The sequence below is a fragment of the Pteropus medius genome, unplaced genomic scaffold, assembly GCF_902729225.1.
Source record: "Pteropus medius unplaced genomic scaffold, Ma_sr-lr_union100, whole genome shotgun sequence".
In the NCBI taxonomy this organism is placed as follows: Eukaryota; Metazoa; Chordata; class Mammalia; order Chiroptera; family Pteropodidae; genus Pteropus; species Pteropus medius.
The window spans coordinates 11,825,445-11,847,704 of record NW_024349803.1 but is presented as its reverse complement, the minus strand read 5'-3'; the positions used below and the strand labels follow the sequence as shown (position 1 = coordinate 11,847,704).

Sequence of the window (22,260 nt, the reverse complement as noted above, 5' to 3'; positions counted from 1 at the left end):
TAAATTAATGAATGAACAAATGTGGGATAGGGCAAATGCTCCTCTTTGTCAGTATGCAAATCTCCAAGTGTAGTAAAACCACAGTCCTTCACTCTCATTGCCTGGTGAGCTTAAACCAGAGGTGGCCTGGGACCAAGTTCTGCCAGCAGTTTTGTTTAATCTGTAGATTGTCTGTCTTACACAGTGCTTTATAGATAAAACTGAATTACTTACTTAAAAAAAAAATTTGGAAATTTTACACAAAACTCTAGATTTCTGGCTTCTTTTGAAAATGACAAGCCCTGGTAGCTCTGGGCTTACATTTATATGTGAAAAAAAAATATTTTTTTACTTATTCTTCTCACTAAGTACAACTAAGAACCCTAAAACAAACATAAGAAGACTATTAAAGTTGGAGAGAAGGCAAACTGGTTAGGGAGCTTGGGACCTGCAAAACAACATGGTAGTGAGTTTCCTTTTTTTTTTTTTTTTTCATATAACCCAAACTTAGACCTAAAGAAGCCAACAACTCAGAAATACTAACAGGTACAGAGACAAAAAAAGCTCCCTGCAAAAGTTTGCTCTCTCTAGCCAAAGGACAAGGAAAGCCAAACAAGACAGATAACTTTCAGAAAACAACCACTCTACTTAGATAAACACTACATTAGCAATTGTGGCCTTACCCCTCCATATATCAGAGAAAGTTGAGTAAGGATCCTAGGCCAAACCTTCATGAGGCTGTAATTAGGTACTTCAAGACCCTAGCTGAGGTGATGTGACAGAAGTTTGAGTAGGGAGCTGGGATTTTCATCCCCGATGGCCAGTGATGAGGACTCTCTAACATAGGGCTCCCCAACCCCTGGAGCTGCAGACTGGTACCGGTCTGTGGCATGTTAGCAACTGGGCTGCACAACAGGATGTGAGTGGCAGATGAGTGAGCAAGCAAAGCTTCATCTGTATTTGCAGCCACTCCCCAGCACTAGCATTATCACCTCAGCTCCACCTCAGATCGTCAGGCATCAGATTCTTGTAGAAGCACTGGTACTTGTTGCCAAAAGGTTGGGGGCTGCTGCAGTCTAACAGACCACATAAGGAACCTGCATGTCCAACCTCACCTGGCAGTAATGAGGGGCCCTCTCCCCTTCTAACTGCAGGTATCAGAATAAGCTTAGTAGAAAGGTAGGACATTCACCATTGCCCAGATCTAATGAGACCATTTCCACTGCAGTGTCACTGAAGACCATGTGGGAAACTGGAATTCCCACCCCAGCAGTAATGAGGAGGCCCCCTTCAGGTATCAATGAAAGCCAAGTAGAGAATCTGGACTTTTCCCTACAGTTGGAAATAAGGAGGTGATGCCCACTCCTTCCTTTGCAGGCACAATGTCAGAAAAAGCCAAATAAACGGAAGGTTTAAATAAGATCCAGAGTCTCAGAGAATAATGTAAAGTTTTCAGGTTTCAATAGAAAATCACTCATACCGAAAAACACAGAAGATCTCAAATTGTATGGGAAAAAGACAATCAACAGATGCCCCTGATGAGATAACAGAGATAAGAGAATAATGTGATAAAAATTTTAAAGCAGTCATGATAAAAATGTTTTAATGATCAATTATGAGCATGTATGAGTCAAAAATAGAAAGTCTAAGCAAGAAATTAGAAATTTCCCAGTAAAAAAAAAAAAGGGTAAAGAAGAACCAAATGGAAACTTCAGAATTGAAAAACAACTTCAAAAACTCAGTGGATGAGATCATCAGCAGAATAGAGGAAAGAATCAGTGCACTAGAAGAGAAGAAAGTACAAATACCCAATCTGACCCAGAGAAGAAAAATAGACTAAAAACAACAATAACAACAAAACAGAGGTTCAGTAACCTGTGGGATTATAAGAAAAGATCTAACATTCATGTCATTGGAGTCCTAAAAGGAGAGGGGAAAAAAAGAGCAGTACTGAAAAAATACTCAAAGAAATAATGGCTTAAAACTCCCCACATTTGAAAAGCAACACAAACCTAAAAATTCAAGTAGTCGAGTGAATATCAAACAGGATAAATTTTAAAAAATTCATGCCGAGGTGACATAATTAAACTTCTGAAAAGACATAGAAAAATTTTGAAAGCAGCCAGAATGACAGGGGATTTCTAACCAAAAATCAAGGAAGCCACAGTGGAGGGCAAAATATTTTCAAGTCCTGAAAGAAAAGAACTGTCAACTCAGAATCCTATACCCAGAAAAAAATATGCTTCATGAATGAAGGGGAAATCAAGACATTCTGATATAAAAGAAAACTAAGAGACTTTGTCACCAGAAAACCTATTCTGAAAAAAATAACTAAAGACAATTTTTAAAACAGAAAAGAAACTGTAAAAGAAGAAACTTTAGAATGTCAGGAAAGAGGAAAGAGCACAATAATAAAAAATATGGGTAAATACAATAGCCTTTCTTCTCCTTTTGAGTTTTCTAAATTACATTTGGCATTGTAGCAGAGATTATAACACTCTTTGATGTGACTCTAAACATTTGTGGAAGAAATATTTAAGACAATTATAAACAGAGGAGAGTGAAAGATCTAAATGGAGGTAAGATCCTTAAACATCATATGAACTGATAAAATAGTGACACCAGTAGATTTTTATAAATTACATGCATATACTAGCTAGAGCAACCACTAAAAAGCTATATAAAAGGTGCACTCAAAAGTACTATAGAAAAATAAAAAATGAATTCCAAAACATGTTCAAATAACTGACAGGAAGGCAGGAAAAAGAAAACTGATACAAAAAAAAAAAAAAAGAGAGAAAATACACAGAAAACAATGAATGAAATTATAGACTTAAACCCTAACATATCAATAGTTACATTAAATGAGATGGCCTAATACACAACTTAAAAACAGAGGTTGGCAGAGTAAATTTAAAAACAAGAACCAATATACTGTCTATAAGAAACTTACTTCAAATATAATGATAGAGGCAGATTTAATGGAAAAAATATACATCATGTAAGCATTAATTAAAGGAAAGCAGAGTGGCTATATTAATATCATATAAAGTAAACTTAAGAGTAAAAAAATTACGAGAGACAGAGAGAGACTTTATATAATGATTAAAGAGTCAATCTACCAAGAAGACATAGAGCAATCGTAAATGTGTATGCACTAAAGAACAGAGCACCAAATATATGAAGCAAAAACTTCACATGAAAGGAAAATTGGACAAGTTCATAATCATGGCTGAAGACTTTAACAGCCCTCTCTCAACAATTGATAGAGCTGGACAGAAAATCGACTAGGACATAAAAAAATTCAACAACACTATCAACCAAGAGGAACTAATTGACATTTATAGGACACTTCACACAACAAAAGCAAAATATACATTTGTTCAAGTGCCCACAAAACATATACTGAGACATACAATATCCTGGGCATAAGACATGCCTCAAAAAATTTAAAAGAACTAAAGTCATACAAAGTGTGCTCTCTGACCACAGTGGAATCAAACTAGGAATCAAAGACAGAAAGATAACAGGAAAATCTCCAAACATTTGGAAACTTAGCAACACACTTATAAATAACTCATGGCTTAAAGAAGAAGTCTCAAAATAAACCAATACATTGAACTAAATAAATATACAACACATCAAAATTTGTAGGATACAGCTGAAGCAGTGCTGAGAAAGAAATTTATAGCACTAAATGCATACATGAGAAAAGAAGAAACATCTCAAAAGAATAATCTAAGCTCCTACTTCAAAAGCCTAGATAAAGAACAACAGAATAAACCCAAACAAGTAGAAAGAAGGAAATAATAAAAATAGGAACAAAAATCAAGGAAATAAATGTTAAAAAAAACAATAAAGAAAAATTGAGGAAATAAGAAGTTGGTTCTTCAAAAAGATAAATAAAATTACAAACCTGTAGAAAATCTGGCAAAGAAAGAAAAGACAAATTATCAATATCAAGAGTGCACTAATACACATCATTACAATCACTGCGGACTGCAAACATCAAAAGTATAATAAAAGAATACTAAAATCAACTCTATACATTTGTCAACTTATATAAAATGAACTAATTTTTTTGAAATACACAATCTACCACTACTCATCCAATATGAAACATATAATTTGAATAACCTTATAACTATGAAAGAAATTTAATTTATAATTTTAACTCCTCTCAAAATGTTTTCACTAGAGAATTTCACTGGAGGAATTTACCAAGCGTTTAAAAAAGAATTAACACCAATTCTCCACAATCTCTTCCAGAAAACAGGAAGGCACACTTTCTCAACCCGATAAAAAAGCATTTACAAAAACCCTACAGTTAATTTATATTATCGATGAAAGACTGAATGCTTTTCCCTAAGATCTAGAACAAGGCAAGAAAATCTTCTCTCATTTCTAGTCAGTGCAGCGGTCAATGAGAAGGAACAAAATTGTTCCTAATTGTAGAAGACATAATTGTCTACATAGGAGTTCAGTAAGGTTACATGATACAAAACATTAAAAAAAAGTAAAAAAGCAATTGTATTTCTATATAGTAGAAATGAACACATGAACAACACAATTAAAAATATATCATTTATAATCACTAAAAGAAAAAATATTTGCTTATAAAGCTAACAAAACATTTGCAGGATTTGTATGCTAAAAACTACACAACACTGATGAAAGAAATCAAAGAAAATTGAAATAATTGGAGAGGTATACCATGTTCATGGACTGGAAGACTCAACATAGAAAAGATATTAACTGCCCCCAAACTGATAAACAAGTTAAACTCAATTCCCATCAAAATCTTAGCAGGATTTTTTGTAGCTATAAGCAAGATTATTCCAAAATTTATATGTAAAGTTAAGTGAACTGGAATAGTTTAAACAATTTAAAAAAAATAAATTGAGAATAATTATTTACCCAATTTTAAGATTTCTTATATATCTACAGTACTCAAGACTGTGTAGTTTTTACAGAGCAGTAGACATGTTGATAAATGAAACAGAAACAAGAACCAGAAATAGACTCACACAACCATGCCCAACTGATTTTTGATGAAGGTGCAAGAGCAGTTCAAGGGAGGAAACATAAACTTTTTAACAAATAGGGTAGGAGCAAATGAGCATTCACAGGCAAAACAAACAAAAAAAAAGAAGAAGAAAAAAAAACCCCTCAACCTAAGTGTCTCGTCTTATATAAAAATTAACTCAAAATGGATTAGGCACTTAGATATAACAAAATCCATAGAAAAATAAATTGGACTTTATATTAATTTAAAACTTGCTCTGAGAAAGACCTTGTTAAAGGATGAATAAACAAACTACTTAAAAGTAGAAAATATTTATAAACCAGGCATCTGACAAAAGACTAGAATTTAGAATATGTAAAGAACTCCCAGAACTCAACAGCAAAAACACAAACAATCCAATTAAAAAATGGACAAAAAACATGAAAGGCAATTCATGGAAGAGGGTATACATGTGGCAAATAAGCTCATGAAAAGATATTCGACATCATCGGCCATTAGAAAAATGCAAATTAAATCCATAATGAGATAATGCCATCTACCTGGATGATAATAAAAAATAGTAACGCATCAAATGCCAGTGAGGAGGCAAAGAAACTGGATGTCTAACATATTGCTGTTAGTGGGAAAGTAAAATGGTACAGTCACTCTGGGAAACAGCCTAGCATTTTCTTTAAAAAAAACTAAGCATGTAATTGCCATACCACCCAGCAACTGCACTCCTTGACATTTATTCCAGAGAATTGAAGACTTAATTTCACACATACACTTGTATACAAATGTTTATATCAGCTTTATTCATAATAGCCCCAAACTAGAAATAACCCAGATGTCCTTTAGTGGGCGATGGCTAAAGAAATTATGGTACATTTATACCACAGAATATTACTCAGCAATAAATAGAACAAACTATTGATACGGGCAACAACTTGGATACATTTCCAGAGAATGACACAATAAAAAAAGCACACATTCTAAAAAGGTGCCTGCCTACCATACGATTTCATTTATATAACAAAGCTCGAATGACAAAATCATTGAAATAGTAACAGATTAGTGGTTGCCAGGAGAGAAGGAGGAAGTGGGTTCAATTGATGTCCATCAGAACATGTAGGGTGTGTGTGTGTGTGTGTGTGTGTGTGTGTGTGTGTGTGTAAAAATGGAATATTATTTAACCATAAAAAATGAAATCTTGTTATCTGTGACAATATGAATGAAACTTGAGGGCATTATGCTAAGTGAAAATAAGTCAGACAGGAAAAGACAAATACCACCTATATGTGGAATCTAAAAAATATATAAAATAAATAAATAAAACAAAACAAAGCTCAAAGATATAGAGAACAGATTAGTGGTTGTCTGAGGTGGGTGGTGGACAAAATGGATGAAGACGGTCAAAAGGTACAAACTTCCAATTATAAAATGAATAAGTCATGGGAATGTAATGTATAGCATGGTGATTATAGTTAATAATACTGTACTGCATATTTGAAAGTAGCTATGAAACAAAGTTGTAAGAAAAAATTTTGGTAACTATGTAAGGTGATGGATATTAACTGGACTTATTTCAGCGATATATTTACAATCTATACATGTATTAAATCATTACAATATACATCTGATACTAATATGATGTTATATCAATTATACCTAAATTTAAAAAAAATTTTTAAAGGAGAGAATGGGTGTGGCATAGCTATAAAAGGTTGGCTGACATAAAAGATACTTGTGGCTATGGAAATGTTCTGTACCTTAACTACCAACATCAATATCCTGGTCATAACGTTGTACCATGATGTTATCACTGGGAAAAACTGGGTAAAGAGTATGCAGTAGCTCTCTGTGTTATTTCTTACAATTGTGTGCAAACTTACCTTTACCTCAAAATAAAAAAAAAACTTAATAAAAATCAAACTTCTAAAAGAAATTAGCCAGTACTGAGTAGGAGCTGCCTCTCCCCTTAGGTAAGGTAACCCTCTGCACCACAAGCAACCTCTCTGGGTCACACAGTCCCTTCTAGTCCAGATATGCCTGAGCTAGCAGGTCTCTTCCTTCACTGCTTACATTGGGTATGGGAGTAGTGATCCGAGGAAACACCAGCCAGGATGACTTTGATCTCAAGTACAACAGTAGGTCACAGAGTCAGTGTTAGCCCTTGCAGGGTACAACAGAGGCTATGAGACATCCCTGAACACCAGTGTCTCCCATCCCTACCCCTCTGCTGCTTAGCAATAGGTTGTAAGCCACTGAGTCCTTCCAACTCCAATCAGCAAATGTTTACAGAGAATCTCTTAAGCTACATTTTGTGCTCAAGACCAGTGATAAGGCAGGTTTGTGAATGGATAATCAAAGCCCACTATGTCAAGTGCCATGGCAGAGGAGAGAACTGTATGAGTGGAGAGCCCCAGGATACCACTCAGGAGAGAACGGTCTATTTCAAATGAGATCAGTGTAGGAGTCCTGGGTGGTAGAGATGTGAGCCTGACATGTGGCATTTGGAATTATACAATCCCTGCACACACTGGGTTGCATTTGGCTCAGGACCCTCTTTGTAAATTAAGTTCAGACACTTGGAGTCATGTCTGATGGAATGGGTGTGGACATGAGAGGACGGATGAGTGGAAACCAGGTAGCAGGCAGGAGTATCTGAGCTTGAGAGAGAAAAGATAATTCTGCAGAGGGCAGAATCAGCTGCAAAAACGTTGAGTGTCAGGTTATGTATCATGGCACAGGTCGGACCTGCATGTAAGCTGTATTATCTAAAGCTTGGGAGTACCCATCCATCTCTGGAAAGGGAGGATTTTATGGTAAAACAGAAAGAACTGTAGTACTAGGACTCCAAATATGATTCTATGGAAATCCCTGAGCAAGAGTGGGCCAGAGGAGGAGGAAGGCAGAGAGGGGCGATGAAGGGAGGTCAGCATGGATCAGTGCCCTCCCATGCTGGGCTAACCCAGGGGCCTATCAGCATCAGGATGGGCCACTGAGAACAGCATTAGAGTAGTGAGCATCCAGAGGTGGACGGTGACAGAGAATCAAGTGGCAGAGGTTGAGATAGAAATACACTCCAAATGGCATGGCCAGCCCATCACATGTGAGGCTGGTGTGGAACAAGCTGTGAGGCAGAGCAGCACAGGTAGCCCAGGGCAGACATGATAGGCAACAGGGAACAGTGCCTGTTAGGCACAGTCTGTGATGGGCAGAGTGGGGAACAGCTCAAGGAGCAGCCAAGGTGGAGAGGCGAGAGGGGCAGCCTGCAGTGAGTGTAATATTTGGCATCATACTTTTTTAGGAATGGACTCTAAGAGAGAGAGACACACAGAAAAAGGGAAAGGGCCAAGGGGTGCTCTTTGTGCATTAGACTTAAGGACAAAGAGCGTAAAGATTTTTGTTAAGAGCATGAAGTTTTTACCTTCGCAATCCATAGTATGGTGGAGCCAGGAAAAGGGCTTTTGCTAATGTGCCCTCACTTTCCAAATCAGTACTTTTACTTCCTTAACGTTGAAATCTTGCTGTTAGTATCATTAATGTGCAGAAAGAACTCAGGCCACACTGAGATTCACCTTTCCACTAAATAAGCTGCAAAGTATAGTATTTTAATGAAGTCCATAACCATCCAAGCCAACCACTACAAGGGATGTCGTTTACTATGACACTCAGCTGGAACTTAGATAAATAATAATAATTTTTAAAGTTTGCAGATGATATTGAATTTGGCATAATAGGCCCTCTCTCCAAAACTCTGAAAGGATGGCTCATAAAAAACTAATTAGTTTATATAGACTGTCAAGGTTCATGGGGGACAGCTGGCCTTTGATGCCTCATCTGTGATTACAGGCAGCTACAAGATGATAAAACTGAGCTCTGAACTCATGCCAAGGTATTCAGTAATCTCACGCTGGACACGGTGCCAAGCAGAATAAACTATAAATGCCTGCTTGTGCTCCTGTTCTTTGATTTGGAATCTTAAACAAGTCTAAAATATTTAGGACTTGCATTCATAGGCCCTAAATTCTTATTAAAGTAACATCATGACCTTACAAATTCATGTTCATAGTTAATACTTGTGATGAGGTCCAATTCCAGGCCTATTCAATAAGGCCACTGTCCTAAGCTGTGAAAATGGCTTCTGGAGAAGAGATTTGAATCGGTATTAATTTGTCTAAGCTTCGCTATTAAACAGTCTAATTACTGACAATTGGAGCTGATTTTCAATCACCATTGATTTCACTGTGATGATCACCAATTATAGCTTTTTAAGAGGATGTCCCCGATGCTTTCAAATTCCTAGTTCATTCTTCTCTATGCTGGCCTCTTATCTGAATTTTCTTGGGCTCTTTATTTCCCCCAGTATCTCAAATGATGTCCCATGCTCTCAATACAGAAAACCACATTAACAGGGTTTTCACTTGGCCTCTTTGGTTTCCATGGCTAGTGACATACTTAGCCATCTCAGGAGAGAGAGTGGATGTACAAGTGCAGCAATGAGGATGATTTCCCACAAATCCAAGATCACCAAGACACCAGGACCACTCAGGAATTGAGGCCATGGTTCCCATCAGGGATCACTTACTCTATTCCCTCAGGACAGGTTTGCTTCTCTCTGGGAACAGCTGCCACCCATCAGTCTGCTAACCAAGCATAATTACAATTTCCACATGTCACAGAAGCTTCACCTGTAACTCACAGCCTCCAATGTGGCCCCTCAGCACTCAAACAGGAAGCCAATTGGCCTACGTGTTCTTTTCTATCCAAGTCACAGTCTGTAACAAGCCTGCTTATTCACTGGCTACCTTGAGTCAGGTGCCCATCTCAGGTCCAGTTACAGTTGGGCAGGGGAGCCGGGTCATGTGGCCTAAAATTTGGCCACCAGGGGCATTGAGTGGGTTAAGTAACATGAGCATGCTTGCATATAGCTGTCAATAAAGCCATAGGATTTGAAGTTCCTGATATCCTGAGATGTCTTCAAGCTTGGAGCCTGATGGGTACCTATATCTTCTGTTGTTTCTCCCAGCATAAAAAGCTGGGGCTTATTTTGGCTTTTTTTGTTTTTGTTTTTCCTGACATATTGTATATGGAGCCCTGACTTTGGAGTTCTAGGTTTGACTTTTTGTGTTTTCACTGAGACTGTGCAAAGTCACGGACACTGAGGCAGAGATGAATGAAGCTAAGAGTCTCCCCATGGACTGAGGGCAGGACATTGAACTCAGGAACACCGTGCCCACTCCTGCTGAGTCCACCAACGGTGGGAAGGAGCAGAACCAAATGATGGCAAAAGAGAATAGTGGTTAACAAGGAGCCGTAGAGAACAGTGGACTGGAAAGACGTCTACTCCTGGGGAGCAGAATCACCCTCAAAACAAGAGGACCTGGCAACATTTTCCCAGCAGAATATCGGGATCACTATGAGCCAGACCAGTGACTGCTGGGTGCCTCCCATTCTTCCCCTCATTGAATGGGAGGTTATTGATGTTCTCCCTTCTTTGGAGGGTATGTGGGAAAGACAACTCATCTTTCTAATGCATGCCTCTGGATCAAGAGGAGCTATATCCAGACCTGATAAGAATCACAAAATCTTGGCTTCAAGCCAGATGCTATGATTGCATGCAACTTTTGGGGGGTCCTAGGATAGAGTGAGCAGGAGGAGGGGATATGAATCATTGTGGCCTAAGGGAAGACTGTGACAGAATGATTGCACTGATGACCTTAATGTGTCACCCCTCTGTGCCCCTGGTACTTCAGTCCTACTTTGACTCTGGGCTTGGCCATGTGATTTGTTTAGCTAGTGGGAAAGTAACAAACTTGTCCCAAGTAGCTGCTTACAAAAGTGCTTGCATGTATGTTTCTGTGCTCTTTATGCTTCCCTGCAATCACCACAGGTACATGTTCTACCTAGCCGGTCGACATGCCTACGTTAGACTGCTGGAAGAATACACTTGGGAGAACAGTGTCATCCACGCCAAGACTACTCAAGACCAGCCAGCCTGCAGACTACCCACCACCTGCCCACAGACATCTGAATGAGCCCAACTGGAACCAGCTGAGCCTGGCTCAGATTAGCATAGCTGCCCATCAACTAGTAGACTCATGAGAAAGAATCAATGGCTGCTTTTTGATGTTCCTAAGTTTTAGGTGGTTGTTGCACAGCAGTATCTGAAACATCTGGTTGCAATTACAACTTCACTATTACTATTATGTTCGAAGCGAATTACATGCAACAGTACCCCCTCATTTCTGGTTTCACTTTCCATGGTTTTAGTTACCTGAGGTCGACTACAGGCTGAAAATATTAAATAGAAAATTCCAGAAATAAACAATTCATAAGTTTTAAAGTGCTCACCCTTGTAAGCAGTGTGATGAGATCTCACACTATCCAGCTCCATCCTGCCCTATATGTAAATCACTCCTTTATCCAGTGTATCCACACTGTAGACACACCCTGCCAGTTAGTCCCTCAGGAGCCAACTCAGTTATCAGATCTATTGTCAAAGTATCACAGTGCTTGTGTTCACATAACCCTTGTTTTACTTAATAATGACCCCAAAGCCATTCATATATCTTTTATTACAGTATATTGTTATAACTGTTCTATTTTATTAGTAGTAGTTGTTAATCTTCTCTAGTGTCTAATTTATAAATTAAAGTTTACCATAAGTATATATGTATAGAAAAAAATTAGTATAGATAGGGTTTGGTACTATCTATGGTTTCAGGCATCCACTGGGGGATCTTGCCGTATATCCCCTGTGGATGGCGGTGAGGGGCGCTACTATAATCTGGTTTAGCCTAATCTGCAAAACGGAGATAATGATTACGCCTATTTCAGTAGATGAAATGACATGTCATAGTGTCTATAAAATACCTCCCATGTAGGAAGTGCTTGATAAATCTTAGCTAATTTTTAGTGCTGTTGTGTGCAAGTTGTTTCCTGTAAAAGGATGTATGACTGAGGGGACAAATAGGGGCTGCCATCCCCTCTTTTTCCACTTGCCAAGCTGTGTGCTCTGGTGTGAGACAGTGTCTATTTATAAGAGAGGGCACCTGTTTGTAATTTGCACAGTTACCATATGGGCTGGCAGAAGTCCTGCCATTATTATTGATTTCATTGTTCACTTTTCATCTCATTTTAATATAATACTGCCATTAACTCAGAATCCCAGAAGATTTGAAATTCCCATATTCAAAAGCTTCTCCTGCGCTTCCTCCTATTGCCAGCACTCAAGATTTCTAACCTGGAACTCCATATCCTTCCTATTGGGGTGACCGGCTCCATCCAGGTTACCAGGACCTTTTCCGCTTTATCACTGTAAGTCCTGTGTCATAGGCAAACCATCATGGTTTGCCTTCCTGAATGTCCCTTACTCTTCAGCCTAATTGATGGAGAAGGGCCCAGAAGTAAACATTGGTTCTCCTTTAAACATTAGTTTGAACTGGAGCAGGACCTTATCAGAGTCTTCGCACGGAGAAGGTCAGGGTCACTGGTGAATAGCCACCTACCTCCAGTCAGACCATGGAGCCCAGTCCCTACTGTGGGTATTTACCTGGGACCCTCACCCTCATCTTTCTCCTTGCCTAGCCATCCCTTGCTCCTGCCCTTCTTCCTCTATACTCTGGCTCTTAGTCCCTCCTCTAGTCATCCCATGGGGGGCATCCTCTCAGAGCTGGCCTCTGACCATTCAGCATAGCAATGGCTTGTGTGACTATACTCACAAGGTCTCCAGATGCTGCTCCCCTGGGGAGGCCTGGGACGCCAGGATTAAGCACAAACATGATGGAGGAGAAGTGAACAGTAGAATTTTTCAGATGAGACAGGCTGTCCTGAACTTACCAAGGCTGAGCTGCCATGCAGCAAAAATACACATGACCTTCAACATGAGAGAAATTAAAACCAACAACAAAAGCCAAGATGCAGAGGATACACAGATAGCTTCAGGGACACTGAGAGCCAATTTGGAGTGGGTTAGAAAAGAAAGATAATTAACGAGAAGAAAGATTTAGGATTTGTTACAGCTGAGAGAAAAATTCAGGGCAAAGACTCCAAACCGAGAAGCTCCCTATTCTTCCTCCGGCAGAGCAGCTCCACCCTAGAAAGGGGCCAGCTGACATCTCTGTGGCAGGAGAAATGTTCTTTCTGTTCAGTTCTGAGCAAGGCGAAGGCTTTGTGCCCCAGGTTCCCAGAGCCCAGGGATTGTGTGAATGGCCCCTGTCCACCCCAGTGGAGCCGAAATCTGCCTCCTGAGTTGACGGACCATCAGCAGATAGAGGGAAGAGTAAACAGTGTGAAAAGGAAGAATTGGAGTTAAAAATGCAGTACCCATGGAGGGATAACCAAGAAAGAACCCTCAAATATGCCCCTAACCTGATATCAATCACTGTCAAGGCTGGCAGCTGCCAAACTGGCAGAAGACAACCAAGGAACAGAGCCAAATTAATACTTTAATTCTAGAGTTATAGATATATCAGATTTTTCTTTCTCTCAGTATGCCTGGCAGACCCCTCCAGCATGAACAGAATCAGGACCATAGGTATGTTCCAAAAAGCCTTGCTTATCCTAGGGATTACGAATGAGCCCTTTCATTGTTAGCTCCCCAGAAATCACCAGCATTAACTTACTTGACCAGGTCTTCTGGCTTATTTATGGTTGCTATGCCTTAACTCCTCAATTTTTTTTTCAGCATTAAAGCATTTTCTGTATTGTCTTGATGAGTTCTCAAATCACATCTTGTCTACAACTGGAAACCCTTAGATCAGAGTCATGATAATGAGGAGGAGAATTTGTCAATGGGATAGAGACCTGAATCCTGTGAAGCTGGGACTGAGGGCCCTGCCACAGGCTGCAGATAGATGTGGAAGTTGAGTCCAATTCTCGCTTTCCTGTTTAATCTAAACCCCACCATCTGCTCAAAAATTGGGTAATCACAGATCATATCAGCAAAAACATCTGACAACACAATCTAATCTGTCATGAAAATAGAACACATATTTCTTACTCACTATCTATGAATTAAGCCGTAAACATAAAATACTGACTCCAATGTTTGTATAAGAAAGATATTTCAAAGTTGCCCATGGCAGTATTATTTCTAAAAACAGAAATAATATTGTGAACAACTTAAACATACGAAAATAGTGGAATGGTTAAATGAACCATGATATGGCTATATAATATATAATTATCCCTTCACTTAAGTAATATTTTTTTAATATGTTCTAGTCAGCTTAGAAAATGTCTGTAAAAAGTGAAAACACAAAGACTCTGAACCATATACACTATGATCCAAATTAATAAGAACTATGTATCTAGATATGAACAGAAAGTTTAGCAGGGTCTTAGGAGTGTGAATTCATTTTGTTTTATTCTTTATTCTTTTTAGTAATTTTCAGATCTTTCTGCTTCCTATTTATTCTTGATTCTAACTCTGTGAGGTCCAAGGCAGTATCCCATATCATGGATTCCAGAGAGGTTTGAACCTGATTCTCTGCAGGAAATGCTATGGATTGACCTCTGGCTAAGGCCCAGTGAATGCTCAGAGAACATTATGGGACACCAGAGGGCACCCGGCCTCTGGCCCTCAGGAATGACCGCCAACACAAACCAACCTGGAATGCAAAGACATATGAGGCTGATATCGATGGTTCCTCTGCTGCTGGCACCAGAACTCAGAGAGGCATGTGACAGGCCAGACTGAAGATGGCAGGGTCCGCTGCAGGTGGTCCTGAAGTTGCTAGATGGGGAGTGAGGCCCGGATGCGGTATTTCACGGTTCCCACATGGTACTCAGTCATAGACCTCTTCTATGGTTTTGTCACTGCCATAAACTACCTAACACATATTTACTTATATTTTTAAGTTGGGGTTTTAAACAAACTTAAATGAATTTATTTTTTTAAAAAAACTGAAAGTCCAGCAATACTTGCCTCAAGTAGAAAGTAACCTAAATAAAATACAGCAGAACGTTATTAAAATTCTAGCTTAATGCTGTTGCCTATGGAATGCTATGAGATAGAGCTTGCTCTTCTTTATCAAAAAGATAAATTAACAAGGGTTTGAGAGGTGTTGAAGACATCTTGACCTTTCTCCTTGACATAATCATAATCAGAAAAATTGAAAAAGAACTTAAAAGGGAACTTACCAAGCATAGGATTCACCATTCTTTAACTCAATGTCTGGATATCATGTAAATCTTCTACTGGCCAATGAAATATGTCTCACACACTGGACAATTGGCAAAGGCAAAAGAAGGCAGGACTTGGGGTCTGAGGGTCTGGAATTGAGCGACTGAGCTAATCCATCCTCAGCTAGGTAACCTCGAACAGCTATTTACTTTCTCTAAGTCTCAATGTCCTCATTTGCAAAACAGAATCACAATAGCTGACCTACTGCTTCCATAGGGTTGGTGTGAAGCTTGAATGTAATTTTATTACAGACACATATATGTGTGTGTCTGTGTGTATATGTGCATGTGTGCGTTTGTAATAAAAGGGTACATGGTTTGCAGTAACCTAAAAATATATCTTTCAACTAATAGATTACACCACAGGGATAAATTATAGGTAGAATATAAATAAATGTATTCCCAACTAATATTTATAGAATTCTGTACAATTAACAAACTACTTTCCCCTACATTTTTTTAACTGATTGCCCCTACAGTGCCACATGACCAAACAATCTAGGCAACATAGCTTGATGGTGCAAGTGAGTGACTGCATCAAGCCTTTAGAAAATCTCTAAAGTTACTTTCCTCCTTTCATTAACATCATTATCACAGATTATAATCACATCACTATAATCAAACTAAAATGAATAAAACACTTGTGGCTTATTGATGATAATAAGAATTACAATTACTCTGATTAGTCTCATTACCCTTGCTAAGATTATCAGAACTATGATATATTGGACATCTACTGGCTGCCAGAGAGTGCTTGAGGCACCATGCATTAATATCTTATTTAATCCACATATTAACCCTGCCTGGAGTAAGTACTGTGTTTACCCCAATTTTAAATATGAGGAAACAGACCCTCAGAGGAGTTCAGTAACTTATCTGAGACCATACAACTAGTAAGTGGCAGAGCCTAAAAGTAAAACCATGGTCAAAGGCCATGACTGTTCACAACCAGCATTTCCTTCTTGCCATAAGGCATCATGGTGGTATAAGCCCTCAGGGACGGTCTTCACCACCAGGCACTTGTGGGACCTGAAGCACGAACAAGGGCAGATCCAAAAATAAGGAGGCAGATAAATGGGCAGAAGCTGAGCAGAACAAGGAAGGCAAATAGATATAACCATGAAGGAAAGAGAGCCTTCTGCTGCAACCAGCTAATCGAACCAGGCCAAATCATGTCCCATGCAATTTTCTGGGCAGCCTTCAGAGAGCCACCCAGTCTGAGAAGCCAACCAATTATGCCTGATCACTCTCTGTAGCCCTGTCCTTACAAAAGACGAGTCCAAACTGGCCCAATGTAGACAAATGAGCAGTTCTATTATCTCTGAAAGGCAATCTAATTCCCTTCAAATTTAAAAGTCTCCACAGTTTCCTAACAGGCCTCAGTGGGGCTCATGCAGAAATTAATAAGTTCACAGTATGCCCAGCTTGCTTTCATTATCATTTTTTGCCAGGCAGTGGACAGAATTTTCATTATTACTCTAGGATTTTTCTGTATCTGATTCTCTTAGAAGGTCACGTCCACCGGGCCCAAACACTGGGTTGAGAATTGAGTCAGGTCTAATGGACCTGACTGAGATCTGAGGGAAGTTTCACTGACTGTGTTGGAGCTTCCACTAATTAGGTGGGGCAGGAATCAAAAGCAGTATCATAGGAAAAGGGAACTCAGAGCAAGTGATGAGAAGCCCTGAGCTCCAATCCCAGACCTATGCTGGCCTGCTCCGGGAATCTGGCTTGGCCTCTCTGTGAGTTAGGGGTCTCTTCCATGAAATAGGTAGAGAGAAGGTTCTGGAAAGAAAACTCAAATTTATTAAACTTCTACTGTATCTTGAATCATTGCAACATGCAGCATAGACATTCTTTAAATTTAATCAAAACAACAACCCTGGGAAGCTTATGTAACTTTACAGATGAAGATAGTGAGGCTCCTGTAATTGGTCACTAAATCACACCATTAGAATAAGCCAAACAGTGGCCAGAGAACAAGGGACTCATGTGGTGTGAAGGCAACTGCGAGCTCATCTGCTACTTTTCTGGAAAGCAATTTAACATGTTTCAGGAATTTTAAAATGTTTGACCAAATGATTCTAATTCTGGAAATCCATCCAAATTACAGAATTATAAATGTAAAATGCATTATAATGAAAAAAAAAAAAGCTGAAGTAGATAAATTGTTTATCACCTCCTACCTATTAGAATAGTTATCAAAAAGACAAGAGATAAGTATTGACAAGGATGTGGAGAAAAGGGAACCCTTGTGCACCATTAATGAGAATGTAAACTGGCATAGCCACTGCAGAAAACAGTACAGAGGTTCCTAAAATATTTAAAAATAGAACCGCCATATGATCCAGCAATCCAACTTCTGGATATACAGTCAAAAGAAATAGAATCAGGATCTCAAAGAGATATCTATACTCTCATGTTCACTGCTGCATAATTCACAATAGACAAGATATGGAAACAACCTACATGTCTGCCAATGGATGAAAAGATAAAGATGTGATATATACATAATGGAATATTATTCACCCATGAGAAAGAAGAAAATCCTACCACTTGCTACAGTGTGGGTGGACCGTGAGGGTATTATTTTTGTTCAGTGAAATAAACCAGACAGAGAAAGAAAGTCTGCATGATATCACTTATGTCGGGTATATATATGGAATCACTTATATCACATATATGATATCACTTATATGTGGATTCACTTATAAATGGAATCAGCTTTGAAAAGCCAAACTCACAGAAACAGAGATTAGAATGGTGGTTACCAGGGGCTGGGATAGGTAAGGGAACTAGAGAGATATTGGTCAAAGGGTAGAAATTTCCAATTATAAGATGAAATAACTTCTGGGAACCTAATATACAGCATGGTGATTATAGTTAACAGTACTGAATTATATATTTGGAAGTTGCTAAGAAAGTAGATCTTAAATGTTCTCACTGAACACACATACAAAATGGTAATTATGTGAAGTGATGATGTTATTAGCTAAGGCTATGGCTATAATCATTTCACAATATATAAGTATATCAAATTAACACATTGTACACCTTAAACTTACACAATGTTATATGTCAATTATACCTCAATAAAGCTAGAAAAATATGAGAATTGTAAACTGTAGAATATTCTTTGGGTAGGAAATCAGCCATTTAACAAGTTGCAAAACAATATTTAGTAAAATGGTGTATTTTCATTAGATTAGTGGGAAAAATAAGTTATAGTATTGAATATGAGGTGTGATCACCATTTTTGCAAAAAAAAATGTAGAAAAATGAGTGGAAGGAAATACATTAAAATGTTAACAGAGGCTCTCGGGGTAAGAAAACATTTTTTCATACTTTTTGCTATATTTTTCACATTTTCTACAATAATTATTGTCATAAACAGGAGATATACAATAAAAACTATATTCCTGAATTTTGTATTTATATGCAAAATGTAATCGTGATTTTTATTTAAATAAATGACACTTTATGTAGGAAATTTTTCTTAAAAACAATTTTTAAAGGGGGTGAGAGTATTATAAGAAAAAGAAGACAGAAAAAAAATGATATGGATGGAACTATCTCCCAAAGAGCTTATAGCTCACCTCAAAGGCTAAATTGGAAATAAAGACCACTGGGAAAGGGGTGAAAACACTGAAACACAATACAAGAGCAGTTGATAAGGGGGACTAAAGGCTGCAGTTGACTTCAAGAAGTGATGGAGCTGGCAGATATGAATTTTTCAATTTTATGAGAATGATAGGGATCTGAAATAAATCTGTATTTTCTTTTTTAAGATAAATGTTTTAAAGTAAATGTCTGCAGCATGGATGGATGGCTAGTGCCTGTGTCCTGTCTTAGAGCTGATCATAAATAACACTGAGAAAAATAGCTTTGACCGTTCTAAAAAGCATCTTTATTTTTTACTCTCAAGACTTTGGAAGATTATATTCTGATGCATTAAGCTAAATTTGTTTAAATTTGCAACTATCAGGGGGAGAACAGAAATTGTCTTCAGATGGAGCTATCTACTCAGGGATGACTTAGAAGTGAACCTTCATTTCAAGATGTGCCTGAAAACCCCTGGGCACACCCAATGATTAGAATACAAATTCAAGTTTAAAGGCATTTGATAGATTTATGATTTAAGGAAATCTTTTGGTAAATCTTCAAGGAAATTATTAATCGTCCTTTAGCCCTACAACCAAAGAAGGTAAGTAATCTTTTGTAAATCCAAACTTTCGAATATAAGATTTGCTTGAAAAATTTCTTTTCCCGTTCCCCTCCCCCAATTTTGGTCTGCACATTAGAGAGCTTATAACCTGACTATAGAACAGCTTATTCAACAATTTCAGTTTCCTAGTTCACTAATGGATGAAATAGGGCTACACTGAGCACATACATAATGAATAATCAGACACATCCCCCATCTTTTAAAGTATTATCCTTAAAGGGATCATTTACTTCCTGTTTAATATGTCATTGTTTTTTTCTGCTATGTTTTAAAGAGGAGTCACACACTTGAATGGGAAGACGAATGAAAGGATCTGCTAGGTGGAAAGACATAGGCTTTGAGAGAAGAGGCCAAGGGAAGCCGGCAGCACATGGCACAGTCTAAAGAGGGAAGACATAACTCAGCTCTGTATTTCTGACCTGATTCATCAAGATAAACCAGAATCCTTCCTTTTTTATGCAAATCTCCCAATTTCTAAATGTTCATCTCTATTTTTTTAAGTACAAAATGTTCATCTCTATTTTTTTTAAGTACATAATGTATGCCAAACCAAACATTTCCACAACCCTAATGTTTTTGCTAGTGTTTGTCTTAAAAATCTCATTTTGGGGGACTGCTAAGAAATGCTGAGTAACCCCAGTGCTGTTTAATTATGTCTAAGAAAGAGATGAGTTGGAATATTCCCAGGCTGAAAAAGGCTTAGGGAAGACACCTCATCTTTTTTGTAAAACACAGCATGAATTTATACTTCCAAGTGGAATCTGGTTGAGCTGGGACCTCTGAGGATAAGTGGAAGATGTATGGAAATGTCCCAACTCTAAGCACCACGGAAGTCACAGGCAGGTAGATGCCCTTGGTTATCATCCTGCATAAAATCAAGAGAAAGCCTTCTGAGAGTCAAGAGCATCTCCCTCATGTTCTACAAGAGTCCTTGTGGGTTTATCTTCACGTAACGCTGAATTTGCCTCCATTTAGCCTCCTCTCTCGCTCTTTACTTCAAAATATTCTATAATGAAAAAAGGACCTTCACAAAGCTTATCTCTTTGAAGTGCAAGAAAGCTATTTTTTTTCTGCCCAAGTAGCTCATAACATAGAAGACAAACTGTCAGAAAAAAGAGACTTCATCATGGTGAAAACCTCAGCCTGGCACCCATCTATCATAAAGCAATCTTCTAGAAATCTTGAGAACCTTCATTAAATTTCCTGTCTTTTTCCTGACAGTTATAAAATGTTAACAATATTACTCATGATGCAGGCATCTTCAGACATTGTTCAATCCCTCCATCCCCTGCCTTCACCCATACCTTTCTCTTTGCCATATTCTTCACTGCCCCTCCCTAGTGACCTGGCCTATGCAGGAAGTTAGAGGAAGAAGTACATACAGTCTTGAAAACAATGAGGAGGCTCTCTGGCCACGAGCTACAGAGAGCAAAATGGCACTGCCTTTGGGTTTCTCCTCCAAAAGTCACACCCACTTTGAAGCTCAAGAGCACAGCTCTGTCCACCTATCAACAAATATTTCCTGGTCTTTTGAAATTCCCTTTTCTCTTGACAAAGCTGCAAGTCTGTACCTGTCCATGATATGTAGGTAGTAGGGAAAGTGGGTCACACATTTTCTTGTGTCTATGGGTCATCTTTCTAGAGAGAAAGCTCCCTACAGAACTTACTAGCACAACATTTTAAACTCCAGGGGCTAATTCGACAATATACCATCTCTCAGAAGAAGAAATAAACATCTTGTGCCAGAGGTGACACCAAGGAGAAAAACCATAAGGAGATACAGAATCCACACCAGAAATCAGAAGAGGCATACAGCTTTGAAATCACAGGCTGACCTATGAGATGCACAGCATGGTGACAACAGCTAAAGCGAGCCATGCCCAACCATGCTAAGCCATCATCTCACCTGCAAAAGGAACGGGTGCATCTTTGTCCAGGGCTACCAGTGGTGGGTCCAAGATGACTGTGTCATTGTTCTCAGTAATGACTCCGTGATACGAAGTCTCAATCCATGGCTTGTGCTTGTTGACTAGAAAACAATGGAAAAATAAAACAAAAAGATTGACTTTTAAGATCATCATTTGAATAACTAATCCATAATAATATTATCAATATTGTGTATTTACCCAATCATAGGCTCTCATCCAACCACCACATTAGGTACATAGAGCATATTAGTCCCTTTTTCACCCAAGAAAGCTTTAGAGAAGTGCAGAGAGGTTCGACAATTCACTCCAGGCACACAGAAAGTAAGGGCAGCACCGAAACTCAAACACAATTCTTGGTTCTAGGATCATGGAACTTGTACCTTACCAAAAATCCCATCATTTCTATTTCTGGATGCCCAGTATAGATATTATCAAAAATCGATTAAAAGCTTTCATTCTCAAAAGCTACTATCTAGTCATAGATGTTTTAAAGTCCATTATCAATCAACAAACTAGCAAATTATGGCTGTGTACTGGGATTTCTGATCTCAGCCTAATCTGATCCACAATTAGGAGCTGTTACTGCATTTTATATACATACATGTATGTATGAATACCAATATAACTTCAAAGAGACAAAACAAACATTCGAATATTTCCTGACCATTTAAAGACTGCGTTATCTAAATGGTTTAAATCATCTAGCAATTTAAGTTACTCTTCAATAGTTTGATCAGCTGAATCATATAGTATCTAATGAATAATTAACACACTTAACATATATATCAAATATACATTACTGGTTCAAGTGCGGCCTCAAAAAACACAGATTGGTATCTTAACCTCCAGTTGATTGGATCATTTCCAGAGCAGACAGCAGCTCTGCCTACTGCAGGTCTAAAAGGGGCAGCAGATTCATCCATGCTCACACG

General features: G+C 38.4%; 1 protein-coding gene across 3 annotated transcripts in view; it reads right to left on the bottom strand.

The window, feature by feature from the left end:
* CLSTN2 (calsyntenin 2) overlaps nt 1–22,260 on the bottom strand; it is a 574,723-nt gene that overhangs the window by 346,742 nt on the left and 205,721 nt on the right. For all 3 annotated transcript variants that reach the window (XM_039837304.1, XM_039837305.1, XM_039837303.1), the window contains exon 2: nt 21,307–21,429. In XM_039837304.1, the coding sequence (XP_039693238.1) occupies nt 21,307–21,429 (123 nt within the window). The remainder of the gene's footprint in view (nt 1–21,306; nt 21,430–22,260) is intronic.